The sequence below is a fragment of the Amblyomma maculatum genome, chromosome 3, assembly GCF_055883805.1.
Source record: "Amblyomma maculatum isolate TAMU_Amacu chromosome 3, ASM5588380v1, whole genome shotgun sequence".
Lineage (NCBI taxonomy): Eukaryota > Metazoa > Arthropoda > Arachnida > Ixodida > Ixodidae > Amblyomma > Amblyomma maculatum.
The window spans coordinates 190,879,889-190,900,514 of NC_139346.1; the positions used below are offsets into that span (position 1 = coordinate 190,879,889).

At 46.5% G+C, this 20,626-nt stretch overlaps 1 protein-coding gene across 3 annotated transcripts in view; it reads left to right on the forward strand.

Annotated features, from left to right (window-relative positions):
- The window catches only part of LOC146197272 (uncharacterized), a 296,134-nt gene that overhangs the window by 238,841 nt on the left and 36,667 nt on the right, over positions 1 to 20,626 (forward strand). For all 3 annotated transcript variants that reach the window (XM_084599072.1, XM_084599070.1, XM_084599071.1), the window contains exons 13-17: positions 683 to 794; positions 1,137 to 1,218; positions 6,151 to 6,246; positions 19,219 to 19,340; positions 20,338 to 20,414. In XM_084599072.1, the coding sequence (XP_084455198.1) occupies positions 683 to 794; positions 1,137 to 1,218; positions 6,151 to 6,246; positions 19,219 to 19,340; positions 20,338 to 20,414 (489 nt within the window). The remainder of the gene's footprint in view (positions 1 to 682; positions 795 to 1,136; positions 1,219 to 6,150; positions 6,247 to 19,218; positions 19,341 to 20,337; positions 20,415 to 20,626) is intronic.

Genomic DNA, 20,626 nt, shown 5'->3' on the forward strand with positions numbered 1-20,626 from the left:
ACACAGGCCTGCAGAACGCAAATAGATGACAAGAATACGAAGAATGATGTTTGTCTTTGTTTATGTCCCATCCCGGCATGGTGCACGCTTACACTTTTGATGGTCTAATATCAACCACACCACGAAGCCTGCATATTAACCTGGTTGATTACTGGCCTATATTGGGCTCTTGAAAAATCGGGAGTGGTCAACTTCAAGTACGTGTAAAAAGAAAATGGGCGACGTCGTAAGACCCAGTAAATTCCCAAATATAATGGAGCAGGTGAATCCATGAACTGCGTCGGTCGAAGAGTAAAAAAGATGGATAAGAGTAATATAAATGAGCATTTCTAAGCTTTCCAACATAGATATCGAGCGTCCACTCGGGGTATTTTACCGCTGACAGCACGCATGCATCTTCATTATAACCGAGGTTGCGTGGTCGGTATATCCGAAGCCCCGTGATATTCATGGACCTTCTCTATAACCGATGTTGCCTGTTTGTTATATCGGAGATCACCTGGCACGTAATCTTCGTTATAGTCGATATCAGGTGTTCGTTATATCCTAGGCCACTCGACGTGACATCGTTATAGCATCTTCGCTATAACTGAGGTCAGGGGTTCGTTACCTCCGAGGTCAAAGGTCGATCTGAACGCAGCAGAGCTAACGCTCTAATTAATGAACGCTTGTTGTTGTGCAGATAGGAGTGGGCTTCGCTGCGTTCCTGTCCGTGAGCCTGGGCGCCTCGGCAATCGGCTGCATCATGGGAATGATCACCGCAGTCGCCACCAAGTACACGCACGACGTCAGGGGTGAGCGGTGACCAGTCCCAAGTCATTTCCGTGTAAAGGACCAAAACCAGCAGCCGCAGGCTGCGTGTCATTTAAGCGGGTCTGTTTTTCAGATACTAAAAGGTCAATTTTTGGTGATAGTGGTTTCTTTATGATCAGAAAGCGGCACACTATTGATACGCGGCAGTTTCTATTTGTCCTCAGTGTCCCTTTATTATCATTATTCTCAGTAGTGTCTTTTCTTTACCAGTAATTCAGCATTTTCTTAGTCATACTGGTCGCTGCAAGTTTTGGTTGGAGCGATTGTTGAGCGACATACCCTATCTGCTTGTGACGGATCTCTGTATCTACCTTTCACTGCAGTGGTGGAGCCCCTGGCCGTGCTAGGCATCGCCTACCTCTCGTACCTCACCGCCGAGCTTGTCCACTTCTCGGGCATCATCAGGTACGTCAGCAAATCGCCAGCTGTCCTGGCCTGACTTTGCACTCTCCGTGCTGCGTTCTCAGAAACGTTCTAGTCGTACGCTTATTATTATTTGCTCGTGCACCGTTCACACTCATCGTCCTGGCCTTATGGCGATATAGTTGTACGATTGACTTCCTCCGAGATAAAATTGCCCCGGGGTAACCTAACACAACTGACTCCTCCCCCCACCCTCTAAATACACACATGCAGTGAGTTAATACTGCCGTCCCTTTGCCCCGTCGGAGGAAGGGAAGGGGGGGGGGGGGGGGCAGTGATAGGGCCCTCGACCACTGTACCTAGACGCTTGATCGAATCCCGGCTTCGGCGGCTAGTTTTCGATGTAGGTGAAAAGCAATGTGCCCGCTGGCGGCTGAGTTTCGATGGAGACGAAACGGAGTGGTGTCCGTGTGCTGTACGATGTCAGAGCGCGTTAAAGAACCCCAGGTGGTCGACATTTCCGGAGCCCTCCACTACGGCGTCTCTCATAGCCCGAGTCGCTTTGGGACGTTACACCCCATAAACAAACCGACACATGCGCGGAAGGCGGGATACATAGGGAATAATGAGCGCATCTAGTAATGGGGAGGGAGGTACACGAAAAACAGATATGTCTCTCACTTCTACGCCTTCGTAGAAGGGGACAATACGTCGCGATTTTTCGCGAAGTGCTCACTTTGTCTACGCAGTGACCTGCACCGTATGGTTCGTGGTGTTTGCTTAGGCCAGCGTTTGGCAATGGAGATTGCTTCCAACGGTTGCTGCTTTGCTGCTCCGGCACATTGGGCCGGAACGCTCTACATCAGCAATGAGCATCGTGCTGCGTGTCCATGCTTTATTCTCGTGTCGCTGAGGTACGCCATTTTCTTTCGGTCATTCTAGCGTGCACTACTAGGCTTCTAGCCAGGATAGCTGCGGGTTTCATTAGGAGCTGTCTGTTTCGTCGCCCAGCCCCAGCACTTCTGTCGGCCGGCCTGGCGGTACATCCTCTCCCTCTCTTTCTCTCTCTCTCTCTCAAAATACCCGCAGACATCCCGGAAGAAAGCATCCCCGTAAATGAGATCACGTTAGAACCGCCCACTCTCGCATGTTTTCGAAAGCGAACGTCTATGCGCGGGCCTCATCACGCGTCGTACCCACAAAAATCACAGAGTTAACGGGTCTCGAGTTATGCTCGTGTTATTCCTGGCGCCTCGGCTGCCGCTATTAAGAACACGAGCCAGCAGAGCGGCCACAGTTATTGCGTTAACCAGCTCAACCGTGGTCGTGCTAATTAACGCAGTTTAATGTGAATTCCGGATCGCTGAGCGTGCTATTATGCAGTTAACCGCTTCGATGAGCCCATTTTGTCGGCTGAGCATTGCCAACGGTGGTTGTTGTTTTGTTTTGTTTTGTTTTGTTTTGCTTTGTTTTGTTTTTTCGCTGTCTTATTCGTCTTAAATGGCTGACAAATATATTATGATGTTATGCTTTTTTTTTTTTTTTTTTACAAAGCAGAGCCTGTTCATACAGTCTTTTGGCACTGAAATTAAATCCATCCATTTATTATTCTTAGCACAAATCGCCTATGTGGCACTTGATGTGATAGTATCAGCGAAAGCCTGACTTATTGCTGAGAAAATTAAATTTAAAAATTTTCCCGCCACTCCATCCAAACGTCAACTTCCGAACGGGGCTTCATGATCAGCGTTGTGAAGTGGACTGTCTGTATAGTCTGCCCTCTGAAATCAGCGGAAAAGAAAATAGTGTGCGGACGCACTGCAGTTTACTTGAAAAATTATCCCGTAGTGGGTGACGACACTTATATATTGTTGTTGTTTTTTTCTGTCCTTTTTAGCGGCCTCCGCCTGCCATGATTTCTAGGGGCCGTTCTCCTTTCTTTTTCTCTCTCCCAGCATGCCGTTGTAGGCCCCGCGTGATGGCCACGACTCGTTCTCGTCCAATAAAACGCCCCGCTGGGCGTCACGTGGTGCCGGCTTGCTCCTCTCTTTTTTATGACCAGGATTCAAAATTGTGACGTGAACGCATATTTCTTTTCCATTGCATACCAAAGACAAACCAAAGGGCCGCTGAAGGCATGCTAAGAAGAAGAGCTGAACTTCATATTTGTTTTGTTTCATATTTGTTTGTTCACTGCTGCGCGCCATCTCGTAGCGCTAAAAACAAACTCCTTCGATTAAAGCAAAAAAAAAAGCGAATCTGCACACGCGGAAAATTAAAAAAAAAAAAAAAGTCGCTACTGGGAAGAAAAATGCAGCAAATACAGCGAAAAGCGGATCAGGGGTACGAAATAAGAGTGAGTGGTGCGCATGTACTTGTTGTTGATTTCTTTCCTCGACATCCTGCACCGTGGATTTGGGAGCTACTATATTTCTGCCTCCAGCAGTAACGCTGTCGCTAGGGGAATCCGGCTGTTGATTTTGAAGCTTTAGGAGCCATCTCCGGGCGCCGTGAAACGTGCTCTGGGTGCGAGACCGCTGCCATATGTGCACACTCTGAACCTCTTTGCTGCCCTAGGGGAAAGGGAAAGAATACCACTAACGGACTCTGACCTTCTATCTGGCCGTATCTCTGTGCGTTCTCTTTGTTTCTGCTTTCACCCCGTCACTTTGTTAGTTTTATTTATTTATTTGTTTTGCTTAGCCACCTTCGCAGTATACATGGGCACGTTGGAGAAGGAAACCTCGCCCGCTACTTTGTTCGGCTCCGTTGTTTCTTGTTAGCAATCGGGCAGAGTTCCGGATCATTTCAGTTGTGCATGTCTGCTAAGGTTAAACGCGGCATTTGTGCCTTCCGCACGATGCTATTGCTTATGCACAGCCAATGACGAGCATGTTAGATTTCTCTTTTAATATTTTGACTGACAGCATCCTCGTTAAGCGCGTGTTCCCTAACATTACTCGAAGCGAGAGATCAGCTCCTAGCTTCAGAAAGTAGTTTGCTTCAAAGTTCCTTTTTTTTTTTTTATTCTATAAATGTTTTTCATGCAAGGCAAACGTGCCTTTACAAGCCCACCGGCAGAGGAATGGCGGGCACGCGAGAAAGTGCGCAGCACGTAATGAATCCGGCGCATGCTACCTTCGTTGCGTGCCCGGATATGGGCCAGTTAGGCCGTCCTCCGTAATGATGCGAGCGCAGATTTCGCGCTCGGCAGTTCTGACGGCTCAACGTCGACAATTAATTATTGTTGCTGCAACTGTTCAATTGTTTTTTGTCCTTAACGTTGTTCTTGGTGGGAAAGATGGAGTAAAAGAACGTAAGAATGAAGGAGACCACGGTTAAGCTATGCAGCAGAAGGCGGAAATAGAAAACAGAAAAAGAAAACATTGAGTGAAAAATCTGCATATGACGTGAGCTGAGGGGCTCATTCGAATGTCCCGGGTGGCGCCACCGTCCACAAACAAACAAGTTGCGGATCGATTAGCGTGCCTGGGTTGATGCACGGGTTAATGGGAAGTTTCGGAACTAGTGTATCTGAAGGTCTCCGGGAGACAGGCTGGAAACTCCCGAATATATGGAGCTAAACGTCTACCCGAGCTTGGGTACACCTTCCCAGCTGGAAAGGAAGATTGAGTGCCTAGTCTCTAGCGGTAGAGAGAAAGCATGCACGAAAAAAAAAAATGACAGAGGGTGACAAAGTACTCTATAATTAAACACATAGTGCTTCTGACATACAGATTCATCACACATTTCAGTGTGTTGCAGCATGGTACAGCGTCTCGGTTACTTGCCTTTGGCGTGCTTGGGTAATGAAGCGTCGGCTGTCCGTGCGTAGCTTGAATGATGCGGGCACCGTTACTCTGGAGGAAGCAATTAATTTTGCGATCGATATTTTCTAGCCGAGATAAATAGGTAGCCAGGTATGATGTAGTAGCGGAAGGAAATATAAAAGCATGAATCAATGAAGACGTGAACAGTAATGTTTAGTTCCCTGCCAGTTCACTAGGGTGACAGTCTCTACGTTTAGATACCGAGTCGGGTCAGAACGAAATAACAATCGGGAGTCGATCCTGATAGCACCGGAACACCTTTTTTTTTTTTTTTTTTTTTTTTATGTGCGCATGCTGTGTTAGTTTCCTGCGCACGAAAGAAGCAGGGACGTCTGGATGTGAGATCATTGCGTCTTCGGAAGAAGAACCTGACAAAAAAAAATGCATGAAAATGGATCTACTATGGTGAAAACACGGATGATGACTTCTCCCTTATTATATCTTTGTAAAAAACCATGTCCATCACACTATAGGCTCGCGTCCATGCTTGCACAGTTGTACCGGTGAGCGTCAGCTTGGACCACTGTTTGTTTCTCCACTATCCTCAGTGCACTGCGTCATTGTTGCAGTAAGCATCACTTCCCTCCCTTTTCACTGATGTGTCTTCCCCCTCCCCCTCTTTTTTTTTTTATATATATATATATTTGGACTCAGGTAAAGTTTCTCCGCTGCATCTTTGCACCACAGACAAGCGCGTCAGCATTTTAACTCAAGAAAGCCCCACGGACACCACGCCCCGCTGTCGCAACAGCTAGGAAATATTCTGAATTAGCGCATTCTTCAAGTGCGCAGTATGACTGCGCACGGAGACGAAACCAGTCAAAGATTCACGTGTTGTCCATTTGACTTCTGCCATTAAAAATGAAATTATGGGGGCACTTGTTCTCAACCGGGGCAGAAAACTACAAAAGCAAAGTCTGCACTCCGTCACGTGCTGATTTTATGGGGTTATGGCGCCCAGTCTCGAATCTTGGAGGTACTAGGTAACATCGACTACTAACTGATCGATTGAAGGTTGCTTCCACTTTTCTCCGAGTCACTTTGCGTCCTACGTGCTGTTATTCCTCGATGCAGATCTGTAGCACATTTTTCTCCACTGAAGCACTGACTTTTCGTAATTTCCCGCGCTCTTCTTTTTCGCCAGCATCATCTGCTGCGGGCTGGTCCAAGTGCAGTACGCCATGGGCAACATCTCGCGGAAGTCGTACACAACCGTCAAGTACTTCACCAAGATGCTCAGGTGAGTACGCTCGGTTTTAATTCAGACAGCTCTGGCCCTACTGAGATGGCTTTTCTTGCTCTTCAGTTAATTACCTTATCGGAAATACCTTACCGAGCAAACTTGACACTATCGCGTGACCTTCTTTGACTTGGGCGTGGGGCAGGACAAAGAAAATTGAGTGGTTCGCGCTGCTTTGTTTTGCATGCTTCGGTTCATATATGCTTTCCCGCGATGACTTAGTCATGAGTGACATCGTCTCAACAGTTTTAGCACCTTGCTTGCATGGTAATCGCGACTGTGCTCTAAAGATAGGATATCGGCGCCAATAAGACTCTGCAGTCACCTTGATCATCCTGCCTGCGTGGTGCGATTGACTAAATTTCGCACATTGTTCTTCCATATGGCAGGTAAGTTGCCTTGTCTTGAAAGGGAAATTTTCGTGCATGTGCTCTCAGGGATTGGCCAGCTGGGTGGAGGCGGCGTGATGCTCATAAAGAAGACCTTATTAGAATTAAACGATAAAATGACAGATTATGTAAAACCGAAATTCATATCTTGTGGGATATATAATGCGAGCATGCGAAGTTTACACCGAACTTTGCTTTGTTCTGAGGAGATAGGTTCAGATAATCGCGATGACTGAGATATTGTTCTATTGACTGATCGAAATCAATCAATCATTCAGTGTCAGACGAGACGTTGTGATTAATAAATGAGTCATTAAATGCACTGAAGTAAAATGTGATGTTGGGCTAGTCGGTTCATGTCGTAAGGAAATACAAAACTGCGCAAAAAAGACGGGACAAGAAGAACAGAGAGGCACACACGAAGCGCTTCGTGTGTGCCTCTCTGTTCTTCTTGTCCAGTCTTTTTTGCGCAGTTTTGCATTTCCTTATGTCATTAAATGCGTGTTCAGCTGAGGTGTTATAACAGTTTTTAAGTAACGCTTGTATTTGAGTATTTACATAAAATGGGGAGAAAACACCATCTGAAACTGACGCTGTGTAACGGATGCGATTTCAAGACTCTGTACTATATGTCGTCTGATTCTGTTTTTATTTTTATTTTTTTTATGAGTGAATCCGTATGATTGGGCTCTCTGCCATTACGGTCGCCATCAGAGTGGACTCACTCATCTGCTCGGTTCGTGCCAGCGGGGCAGAATGATCCAACGCGCTGCTATATCGTGGCGACAAGTACTACATCCGCTGCACATCACGCCGGATGCACGCTTGAATAAGAGCAAGAACATCTCCGGCGTACTTAAGAAATAAAATGTGTTTTGAAAGCGTGTCGCTAGTCGGGCCGCCACTGCAGATGACAACCGCAGAAAGAACAAAAAAAAAAAAGAAGAAGAAGAAGAAATCCGTAAAGATGGGGCAACTGCAAAAAAAAAAAAAAAAAGATAGCATTGAATTGCACTTCGTATGCATACTTTCTGCAAGCACGTCCGAGCTGTCACGATCATCCTTGTGAAGACTGCCGTGTACTGATCGTTATCATCATCACCGTCACGTCAACTTCGCGCCGCTTCCGCGTTTAAACAACGCCGTTCAGACTAGTCGTTCAGCGTCAGCGCCTTGGGAGCTGGCAGTCACGTGACCAGAAAGCGAAAGCCGTTAAGTGGTATTCCGGCATGCCGCTTTTCACTCCTCTCGTATCGTGAGCGGCGAGGCACGTGACGGGAAAAAAGCGAGCTCGTTGTTGTATTTCTCCCGCTTGCCTGGCCGTCGCCTTTGAGGCTTTTGGCCGTGTTTGACGTTCCGGGCGGCTTGTTGCCAGATGAACTTCGCGCAAGGCAACGTTGACAGAACGGTCGCCCCGGGCGGGCGCTTTGTCGTCGCAAAGTCGTCAATGACGATGACGCTTGCCATCAACGCTCCGAGCGTCGGCGCGGCCCATTACGGCGGAGACGGGTTTCTCGCATAGTGCTGAGCGGGTTGATGATGACGGCGACAGAGTCTGCGACAGGAGAAGTGCGTTCCAAGACGCCCGGAGCGCTGCGCTTCGCGAATGACACGTGCACGGCACGATCGCGCACATCTGCTCCACTGCGCGCCTGTTTGTTTTTGCTCTAGTGCCAGACGTGACTCGGAGTTTTGTGAGGATTTTTCTGCGCTTTAGACGAGTACCTGACCCATCGTTCATCGTCAAGGGTGCGCGGTTCTTGGGGACGAGACCGAGGAAAGTGGCCGCGCGTTCTCGCCACTCAAGAAGGAGTGATGGAGGAGTCGGCCGGTGAACATGTGACGCTCGCCGCAGAGCGGTACGTGTGTCCTTGTAAAGCCCCGCGGTTTCTAATGAAGTAACCGCGGTGACGCGGAACCGGAACAAGTATACTGCTCGAGGCCAGCTTCGAGAAACAACAATGAAAAGAATTCGCGCACCTCGCAGTTCGCGTCCGCGTCTGTGACTGCCACTCTCAGTGGAACTGTCGTCTTTTCGTTTTCTTTTTTTCTCACATCTCGGTTCCTTCTGTCTTGCGACCTTCTAGTTTTGATTCGAAAAGCCTCGAAGAAACAACGAGAAGCTGTTTAGAATTACCAACTGCAGCTCATAAGACTCGGCCTTCAAATTCTTTTAAACTGTGCGCCCTGCTTCAAGGGAAACGAAGGACAACGCCTGTCCCATTCTGGCGCTGCTAACGGGACTCTGAAAGCTATGTGGCCTCACACCCGCTAGAGAAAAACGCGTTTTCAATGGGCTTTTCTTCTTTAAGGTACTTAAGGTTTTAGGTACCGTTTGTACGGTTACTTCGTGATGAAGCGACCTTGGGACCCACTTCTATAGGTCACCGCACAGAATGTGCAGAAAAGGGCTCTGTTTTTTTTTTTTCTTGCTTGTTTGTTGGGTACATTTATCTAAATCTATACGCCAACGTAGCCGCATCCGCTATGTTACAAGCACTATTTTCTTTCGCGCATAATGGTAGAAGGAACTTTAAATAAAAGTTACAAGTTAATATTGAGTTCATTGACAAGAACGGACTTTGCAGAAAAAGACTAGCCACTGAAAATAAGCGGTTGCAAAGTAGTGGCAATTCAGGTTTGCAAATACGTAAGCCAAGCGTGATCTGATATTAGGCTGAACGATAGATAAAAACAACGGGTTATAAAATAATGGTAAAGTTGCTAGCTACGGACGAATCTTTAAAACGTAATACGTACAGCAAACAAGCGATTGACCCTATTGACAAGAACATTCTGTTACCAAGCAGCCAAATTTAATATTCTTCTTAACCTCACGCTTGGTAATGCTGCTGAACAGCGATTCGTGTCTGCAGTTTCCTTACAGCCATTCGCGGTGTGCCGGAGCCGTAATCATTGAGCACAAGTTGGTTCTTTGACGCGAATCCTGCAGAAATGTCCCTTTGATGCCGGCAGCTATGACATGCCGAGAGTTGATTAAATTCCCCTATGCTGTCTACCAATTCCCGGCTTCATGGCGAGTACTTTTAATTGCAATCTAATATGCACACCCGTCCACTTACCGTATTGAGTTCTCCGAGAAAATTAATTAGGTTTTCTTGCGCTTGATGGCGCCAGAAAGTATTGCGATACTCTAGTTAAGATCAAGTAAGAGAGAATTGCACTTGGCAGAGGGGGAGAATAAAAGCGAATCCAAAACTAGCTCCGCACTTTGAATCTTGCACCCGCAATAAGCTCATCGTAATCCTCCTTTCAGAAGTGAGCTTTCACTGTTTGAAGTCCTGAAGTAAAAGATAATTTACTAGGAATGCTTTCTTTCGAAAAAAAAAATACTAAGATCAAATCATGGCGGCTCATCGAAAGACCGTTTTGACGATTCCTTTTTCAACAGGCTCGCTCGAAGGAGGCACGCCTATGCTAGTCTGCTGGTTTACGCAATAAGTATAAAATAACTGTTCTTAAAACTGTTCTTTTTCATTTATTCGGGCAGCTTCGATTTCAGCGCGTAAAGTTAGAGCAAGAAAAACTAATCTGCTTCAAAAGCAGCGAATAAACCTGTTCACTAAGCTTTGGTACTCGAAAACCTTCTTCATGGAATACACAGGGTTAGAGATTATTAATTAGTAAAGCTGTTTGCTATCGCGGCAGTCAAGTTATACGAATGTAGCTATAGTAAAGTTTTTTAATGGAAGAAATAAGTGTCGTGCTTCTAGCGCTCATTTCTTATTTGGTGTTATGAAGCGAAAAATAAATTTACTGACTGAAACAAAACTAAGTGAAACTTTCCTTGCTATCGGAGGAAGCGAAAAAGCTTCACGCGAGCTGTCAGGACAACGTTCTGTGCAATGGCAACAATAGGAAATATTATTAACTGCGTTTATTGTTTATTGCGGTAGCATTGAAGGCCTTGGGGCGGAGGGGAGGTGATGGGGAGGAATAAACGCGGTGTTGTTCATAAGGTATATAAGTTCCCCACTAGTGGAAAGAAAAGTGACGTCACTGCATCGGAAGTGACGTTGCCAAACCGGAATTGTCAGCTACGCGTTTTGATTCATCATCATTGCGACCCTGTCGACGCATATTTGGGGAGACATCGAACCACCATCTGGACGACCCGAATTAATATCTGGTTGCGTAAAGACAGACATGTGTGAATCCGCGAATGCAAACATGAAACATTGGCGCAAGACTCTACGTGAGGGCGTCAACAGCTTCTATGATTGCCAAAATTTAATGTAACTCAGTGTCCCTCTCAAGAGAGGAGAACGAAAGGGATAGAAGAAAAATAGGAAAATAAAAGTTGGAGGCGAAATAAACCCTCGCGAGTTGATGCTCTTGTGTTTTAAGTTCTGCTGTTTTGCTTCCAAAAGAAGAAGAAAAAAAAGATGTTTCGAGTTCTAGGGAGGAGTGCCGGAACGAGAAATAAATCTTAATTGCGATTTAACCGCATTCGACTGGAGCGAACTAAACCCTAGGTAATAAAATTAGATTTAAATCTCATCTTCGCTCAACTCACTGACGTACCAGGGTTTCCAACGAAGGCAGCACCCATATAAGTGTCAAACACCCGCAATCGCGATATTTACCGATAGCCACGTGTACAAGAACCGTAGGATCGAAACTTTTCCATTAGCCTTTGGCGAGTTCCTCCACGAAGAAAATAATAACTACAGCATAGCGCTCACGATTTTTGGGTGTCGGAAAGCTTGACACGCCAAGTCACCGAGCGTTAGAGACGGCAGAAATGCATCGCCGCTGCGATCTGAAAAGCGCATGTAAACGCCGAAAGACAACAAAGACAACGCTACGACGGGCAAAGCGAGGGCTCAAACAGCGCAAGCTTGTTCGTTTCCCCGCAGTGTTTCGCCCCCGGATAGCTTTCCGGCTGCGACCGGGGCCCCGCGTTTTTCTTGGCGTTTCAAAATGTTCTGCTTCCCCGTCATAGTTGTCAAGCTGTAGCTCCGCCGCGCCTGGCCTTGTTATTTTTCTCATTGTTATTGTTGTTGTTGCTGTGAAAACAAAAAGTGTCACATACTCGCCGAGATTATTGACAACATAGGCAATGAATTCCCCAGGCAGTTAGGGAAAAAAGTTGCCCCTTCTCCGAAAACTAAATATAATGCGATAATTTTGCTCTCAAAGTGATTGTTCTTTTATTTTTGTTTTCTCCTTTATTTTCGTTTACAAATGTCGAAAGGTCTCGCTTCAATATCTCGCCAGCAACACGCTTTTCATTCGGAATAACGCTGGGAGACTATGTGGCGATGTCATTATTGTCCGCGCACTGTAGGGTGCTCTTGAAAGTCGCCTTGGTCGATTTCTGCAGAAAAATGAATGCAGATTATTTTCGTACAACTTCTTGCGTTGAGCTCTAGTTCTTTTTTTTTTTTTCCTCTTGGCGCTAACAACTCAGCGTACAGACTGCTGAACATAATAATTTCAGTATTACAGTTCATATATATATATATATATATATATATATATATATATATATATATATATATATTTTTTTTTTTTTTTTCAAAACATCGGCAGCGTGCACAAAAAGCTGCCATGACTTTTAGGAGAGACGGCAGAGAGCAGGTCGCAGATGTGAATTTTTGGGTAATCGCTTTCTTTCATAGAACGTTCATGCTATATATGTTGACGTGTACATAATGCACATGCCAGCAATTTATTTAGATGCGATTTGCTAACAAAGTACTAATTCGAACCTGCTACCCTGAATTTTTATTTTTAAGTATTACAAGTGTTAATTCCCATTTACTAGCAACACGCATAAGGAGAGCTACGCTCCCTCTGCGGCCGGCGCGCGCCCCTCCGATGCGCTTGGACAGTCGAAATTCCTCGCCGTATTTTGCCAAGAGGAATTAAACATTTGCGCTCTGATAATTGTCACTGGATGCAATGACGGCCAGTTGCAATTCGCTAATGACAGTCAAGCTTCTAAGTGTTAAGGTTGGAAACTTAATTGGCCGACTCTAGTTAATTACGGTATAAACGGCGCGTTTATATTGACATTCTCCCTTGTCTTAGCTATCTGTCGTCAACTAAATAACTAGTATTTTGCCTCATAAAACAATAGAAAAAACCAACTTCCCCCTCCTCCCGTTCCATTACGTCCGTCCTTTTGTTTTTAGATTCTACGATGTGGATTTAACACAATACCGCACATCAATGCAAGAGCCGTGCGTATGCGCGGTTGAAAAAACACTTAAATGAGGCAGGTAATAGAAAAAGGACCGGAGCACGTGCGTGCTCATCGATTATCGACATTTGATAGCGAGTTCGGGCGCTAAGCCTCGTTTCGCTTCTTCCACACGTCTTCGAGCGTAGTACTTCTACATACGCGTGCCACCAGTGTCCCGAGTCTTCTCGACTTGCTCAATCACATTTTGTTCGCTGCAGAAAGAGACAATGCACAAAATTTCAAAGCTCCCATTTTGAGCACCGATTTTTTTTTTTTTCTTCCGGAGGAGGAGAAAAAGGGGGAGGAGGAGCCTTCGCTATACGAATTGAATACGAAACGACCTATTTACCGCCATTTCCTCCCTAGATGAAAATATTCTGAGCCGCTGTCCGTTTTTGGCTGTAGTGCGTGTTGTTAGAGCTGATTTAGGTTAGCAGCTCTTACGTGTTAGCTCCGAAAAAGTGGATTTTAATGATATATTGATCGTTATTTGTTTGCGTCTATTGCGTTTTCTGTAAGAGCTGCACCGCTCGTGCCTTTTGTTGACATTCGGCGAGGCCTTTAATGTGGACTATGAGTGGAATACGAGGCAGTGAGATAAAGTGTAGCGAAAAAAATAAAAAAAGGCTTAGCACTGCTATATAACGTCTCTGGGACCGCAAATAGAAGCGGTCCTGACTCAACAGCTTTCAATCGCCCAAAGCGAGAGCCGGCCTGACACGACTCGACATGACATTTAGTTAACCCGTCGTCAGGATGTGGGCGCTTATCGTTCGTTGGCCCAGCCCTTTAATATGTGAGCTGAAAAGTCCGCCCACAATGTTCGAAGCGCATAGCAACGCGGTTCATGTGGCCAGCTCACTGTTTTTCATGTCTCGACAACCTCAAAAGACTTCGTTTCGTCTGCCACCCCCCCCCCCCCCCCTTTTTTACACTATTTTTTTTTTTTTTTTTTAGGCTGCTCTATACATCATCTCACAAGTTGTTTGCAGCACTGCGGAATCTACAGCATTCTCGTGCAGTCAAGGCTATGCAGGCGCCCAGCAAATAGTCCCTCAAATGCCAGAGCAGCGTCGCACTATTTTTCGAACAGTTATTGCACTAATCGAAAAGATATTTCTGCCCTTTTCATTGCAAAAATTAAACAAGCGCTTCATTCGCTTGTTTAATTAGCAGAGAACGTCCGCACGAACACAACTGCGGAGGCCCGCTGCGAAGAGGTACGGCACCATTCTCAAGCATTGCGTCTGCCAGCTCAGCTGATGTCATCTATATACGAGCAGTAACTGCGGACTTTATTTATGTATTCCTTATTTCATTCCTTCAATATTTGTTCCTTTTCTCCCTATTCTTTTCCCACTTTTCCTTCTTCCTCCTTCGTTCATTTCTTTTTTCTCTAGTATTTTTGTTTTCTCTTTCTTTCTGCATTCCTGCCCCGCCGGGGTGGTGCAGTGGTAAGACGCCCGACTACTGTGCTGGAGTTCCTGGGTTCTAACCCGACCACGGCGGGTGCGTTTCGATGGAGGCGAAACGAAGTTGTTGTTGTTGTGGCTGTAGGAAGAAGGAAAAGAAAATGTACGGGCCTGCTACTGGCTCTGTAGCTGAGCCACCTCCGCTGCTTCGTACGGATAGAAGAGAAAAAAGCAAAGGAAAAAGAAGAGGGAGAGAAAGACGCGCGCCGCAACAACATCCGTCGTCCACCACCTAAGCGGTGGCAAGTGCAATGACGGCCTACAACAGATAAAAATCGGTGGCTAGCTAGCCCCCGCCGCAAGCGGCGTTGACCTACCGTCCCAGCCCCGTAGGGCCAGGAACGGCCCCGAAACGAAGTGGCGTCCGTGTGCTGTGCGATGTCAGAGCACGTTAAAGATCCCCAGGTGTTCGAAATTACTCCGTAGCCCTCCACTACGGCTCCTCTTTCTCTCTTTCCACTTTCATTCCCACCTTCCTTCCTTCCTTCCTTACGGCGCGGTTCAGGTGTCCACAGGAACAAGTGTGACAGAGACTGCGCCTTTCCTTTCCTGTGAACCTATTATTATTATTATTCTGCATTCCTAATGATCAGGGGAAAAGGTGTTACTATTGTAGTTAAAATTTCTCTAGAGCGTAGAAGTGTTCGTGAACACTTCGCATGGTGCCCTACAGCGGCTGGTGGCTTTGGTACATTTTTCACAACACCAGGTAAAGCAAGGGCGAGAAGATTGAATTCTTTACGACACATATTTACCTACGAGTGAGCTAGAAGGAAGCAAATTCATCCAGCCAACGTTCCCGTAGTAATTGGTTCACTGGAAGGGAAAGGCGCAGTATACCTGTCACACTTGTTTCTGTGGACACCTGAACCGCGCCGTAAGGGAAGGGAGGAAGGTGGGAGTGAAAGTGGAAAGAGAGAATGAGGAGCCGTAGTGGAGGGCTACGGAGTAATTTCTACCACCTGGGGATCTTTAACGTGCACTGACATCGCACAGCACACGGACGCCTGTTCGTTTCGCGCAAGATGACTTATTTTGGTACGGCCGAAGACGGGCCACAGACAGACGTAGGCCAGTGTTTTCGTCACTCCCCTGATGGGGATGGGACAGGTAGGTCTCTTCCGCTTGGTGGTGGTGGTGGTAAGAACATTTATTTACACAAGGGCCAGGAGGTATGTTTGGATCGGCCCATAAGGGACCGATCCTTACAAGCACTAGGTGGAGGTCCCTAGTTGGGGACCCCAGTGGCGGTTGCCGCCGCTCGGGCGCGTCCGACTAAGGCTTGTTGGGCCTGTAAGTCGTGGCAGCCGAGCAGGACCGCCTCCCAGTTCTCCCGGGTTGGGTTGGGGATGGGGGGAATAGCCGGGTTGGAGGGGCAGGCCCACACCATGTGATAGATGTCAGAAGACACCGCTCCACAGTGTGTGCAGCTGCCACTAAAGGAGGGGTCAAAATGTTTTAGGGCTGCCGGGCACAGCAATGTTTTGGTGAAAAGGCGGAGAAGAAGCCGCTCATCCGCCTTTTTGAGACCTTTACATGGGCTGGGATAAAGGCGATGACAATTTTGATAGTACGTCGTGATATCTTTGAAGGAGTAGGCCGGATTAAAATCGGGTTCCTGATCGGGTAGGGAGGAGAAAACAGCCCGGTGAGAGAGCGCGCGGGCGGCTGCGTCTGCTGCCTCGTTTCCTGCCAAACCCTGATGAGCAGGGGCCCATATAAGGTAGCGGTGTGCGGGGTCCGTATCCCGTATGCAGTTTAAGTAAATTTTATAGGCTAGTAAGGGAGTCCAGCCTTGTCTGACGTTCCGACAGGCTCCTCGCGAGTCGGTAATTATGTATTTTGAGTCGGAATGGCGGGGGCAAGCCTGCCACCGAATTTTATCTGTTGTAGGCCGTCATTGCACCCGGCACCGCTTCGGTGGTTTTTCTTTCTTCTCTATTTTCTCTTCTGTCTGCACGAGGCAGCGGAGGGCCACGCCGGGGTGGTGCAGTGGTAAGACGCCCGACAACTGTGCCGGAGTACCCGGGTTCGAACCCGACCTCGGCGGCTGCGTTTCGATGGAGGCGAAACGAAGAGGCGTCCGTGTGCTGTGCGATGTCAGCGCACGTTAAAGACCCCCAGGTGGTCGAAATTACTCCGTAGCCCTCCACTACGGCTCCTCTTTCTCTCTTTCCACTTTCACACCCACCTTCCTCTTTCCTTTACGGCGCGGTTGAGGTGCCCACAAAAAACAAGTGAGACAGTTACCGCGCCTTTCCTTTCCTATAAATAAATCAGGCACCCTCCTCCCTTCCCTTACGGCGCGGTTCGGGTGTCCACAGAGCAAGTGTGACAGTTACTGCGCCTTTCCCTTCCTGTGAACCAATTTATTATTTTATTTAGCGGAGGTGGCTCAGCTACAGAGCCAGTAGCAGGCCCGTGCATTTTCTTTTCTTTCTTCCTACAGCCACAACAACGTCCAAGCATTGGTACAGTGGCTAGAATAGGTCACTTGGCTGGCGGACTCAGCTGGTTTCGTAGTTCTACATTTATTACGTGTTTTCCGCTGCCCGGTCGCTAGTGGCTGCTCTTCGACACACTTTATATAATGTCGCCATTACGGGTCGTGTTGCCTTCATCTGCGTCACCCGCGTTCGCTTCGACCGCTACCGCCAGATGACGATATCTAAATAAAACTGGCTTGCATTAACTTGAAATCTGATATCTCGAGCGAGGAAAGTAAAATTCGCTCGAATGGAGGCAATTTTCCGGACCTCTGGTGATCCTCTCGTAGCCGCAGCCGTCTAAAATCACCCACTTGTACTTTCACTTGGAAATATTGATTCCGTCTCTATGCGCTCGTTATCGCTTACGATCAATTTCGTGAAGCTATATATGGACAGAAAGAGGCTCTTCATGCCGCGTGCCGCAGCGCCAAAGCGAATTGCGATTTGAGCGCCAGGGAAATATTTCCGCGTCAGTTCTGTTTACGGCCGAGATGTGATTACAGCAACAGAGGATAAAAAAAGGACCTTGTAAGGTGGCTATTTGCTGCATTGGTTCCGAAGGGAAGGAGGGGATTTCTTTTTTTTTTTTTTTTGTCAGAGCGTTTTCAACAGCTTTTGCCTCAACACGTTTTTTTTTTTTTTTTTTTTTTCATTAGTATGCTTATCGGCGCCTCAACGTTGCCAGTGAGGGCATGCAGTGCTAAGATTGGAGTTGCTGCCGCGCCGCCTTCTCTTCAGGCGAGATGTATTATGCGATCGGAAAGAGCCTTTCTTTTCTTTTTTTAGGAGTTAGGACGTCATCTGAAATCTCGAAATGCCGCCATTTCAAGCTGTCGGTGTAAATAAACTCTTCTCTCTCTCTCTTTCTAAAACTGTCGGCTGAGAACGGGCAGTTTTGATTTCGCTTCCAATATTCAAACAGCGCATGTACTGGGAGAGTCCAGCAAACATCGTCCAATAAATGGGAAGTCGAGTTCTCTACACTTGCCATATATCCGACGAATGTCCGACGAATGTCCGAACTTGACTCCGAAAGTTAGGATTTCATTCAGACATGCAGCTATCGGACGTTATGTGCTATCAGGACGGCTACCGCGTGAAGTATCCCACCTGTCGGCTCGTGCGAAGCACAGCACCCTGCGGTAATCAGTAGGAGTAACCCATGCGCGTCGTTGGAACATGAAAAGCTGAGTGAAAACTGAAATCTAATAAATTTTCTTTACTCGTACTACTCTTGTCTGGCAGAGAGAATAGCTCGGCTTTGGTAGCAGGCTGCTAAATGTGATAAACTCGTTTGTCGCATAAGTGGACGTTCACTGTAATTTCAACGAAGGAACTTTGAAGGCACACTAAAAACATTCCGAAAGTACTGCAGAAACTGCAGTGGAGAAATGCGTAAGCCTGAGCGTTGCTGCTCCACACGGTATATCGCGTGCCCCTTGTAGAGATTTCACACTGCGCAGATTATGATAGCAGCTGTGTCGTTGACGACGTTGTGTAGCAAGCAGCGCATGTTTTTTTGCTCTTCTTCATTTCTTCTTCGATTAAACGGCACTTCACACATTTTGTAATCAATTTCACTCACTTTATTTTTTTTTTTCTCAAGCACACAACCTCCGGTCACGTGACACACATGCAGACACGTTGTACTTCTAGTCACATGACCCTTGCCATACGTCACGTGACTGTTTGGCGTCACATTTGGACGTCGTCATTGCTCTGCCTCGCTATTTCGACGTCTGATTGACTGTTTGGCTATAGTTAATTACCTAATCAGTCAATTTTACCTATACAATTTCCCAGGCGGGACTTTTTTCATACTCTGCCTAGTGCAGTCATTAGTTTTTTTTTTCGCTTTTTTTTGATAACTCATTTGGTTACGACGAAATCGAGTGCACAACTTTTGGGAACGGCAAACCTCAACTACAGACACCTAATGCTTACGCATTAATGATGGGACAAGACCTGTCGCGGTGGTTAAATCGTTAGGTCGCTCGACTGCAGAACCCCAAGACGTGGGATCGAATCCCGGCCGTGGTGGCCGCTTTTCGTTGGAGGCGAAAAACAAGGCATCCATATGCTGCGCGATGTCAGGGCACGTTAAAGAACCATAGGTGGTCTAAATTTACGGAGCCCTCCATTGTGGCGTCTCTGACAGCCTAGGTTGCTTTGGGACGTTAAATCCCACAAACCAATCGAACCAAACCAAATAATGCCCTTATGGCCAGTAGGGACAGTCATGGTTATTTTCTGGCTTTTTGGAGCGTAAAGTATATTCGTGGTTTAGAACCGGTTCAGGAAAGGCTCATTTGATCGTTATTTTAGGCCTAACTCGTTCAGTCTAATCAGCACTGCGACAACACAGTATGCAGGATCCATCCATTTATTCGCCGCTTCTTCTCCACTCGCAGCGCCGTGTCCGACACGGTCATCTTCATCTTTCTGGGTATCGTGCTGGTGAACAAGCGTCACGTCTGGAACACGGGTTTCGTCGTCTGGTCGGCGGCGCTGTGCCTCGTCTACAGGTTTATGAGTGAGGTCGCATTCCCCGCTCTTTGCGAACACTGCTTCTGGCTATTCTGATCACATGAGTCCCGCAGCACTGTCCTGTCGGGCAGTGCCACCCAGAGCCATATATATATATATATATATATATATATATATATATATACGGACCTGGTGCCACCTAATGCCGTTTAAAAAAGTATTCTTCGCTTTGGCTCTTCTAATCAGGCTCTTGCAGTTAGTAAAACTAAGCGAAACAGTTCAATAGTTAGGATAGTAGTGATGTACCAGTTTTATTGCTTCACGCTATACCACATATACTTCTTTGTAGAGTTCTCACTTCTATGTTTGACGCTTTGGAGGAAACGGCAGACGACATACGCGCAGAAAAAAAAAAAATCAGGTGTATTCCGGGGAGGAGAGGGGGGAGGGGCAGTTAAAAATTGCGTTTACTATAAAAACAAAAATATTGAAACTGAAAAGAGTTTCGATGCTTAAGAAAATTTGCTTTTCAAACTTTCAACTCGACTAAAAATTTTGCTCTTGTCCTCTTTATTTTTTTTTTTTTGGTTAAGCATCGCAGCTTGGGCAAAGTAGCTTAGACAGTAGGAAAGTGCTCAATTGACTCAATTATTTAGGTTAGAAGCAATGACTAAAATGCCTAAAGGTTTCAACAAAGCGTGTCGTCTGCTTCGCACACCTAAGAACAGTGAAGCATTTCAGATTTATATAGACCGGATTTCCTTCAAGTTTGTACTTAAAGTAATGTCATCGCTCTTGGAGTCATCCCAAAACATTGCCGAAGCGTCCCCGTTCCTTTTAATTTCGTTAATTTATATTATCCGAATTAGCGTATCTCTATCATATTGGTGTGCAGTCTTTCTAGTGACAGTTTCTGCGCATGCACTGCCGAGCCTTTGTTCCAAAGAGCCCATTCAGCGCGCCAGAATTTCGAGGTTTCATACCTCATCTTTTACGAAACGTTAGTGATGTGCCGCCATATAATTGCAATTTACCACTTTCAGCGGTTTTCGGCCTCACGTATATTGTGAACGTGGTCGGCCGTGTGAAGAAGATCAACCTTGAAGAACAGTTTATAATGGTAAGCGCCAGTTTCTACATTTGAATATTGAGTAACCTGATGCTTTAGCGCCCAAGCTGTAAGAAATGGCAATGTATCGGTTGATATCAATCGATCGAATCCTCCTGCGAGATTTATATGAGTCGGCTCCGAGCCAACAAATCTGCAATCGTGCTGCCGGACTAAAAAAAAAAAAAAAAAAAAAAAAAATTAAAGCAGCCTAATGGTTTCAC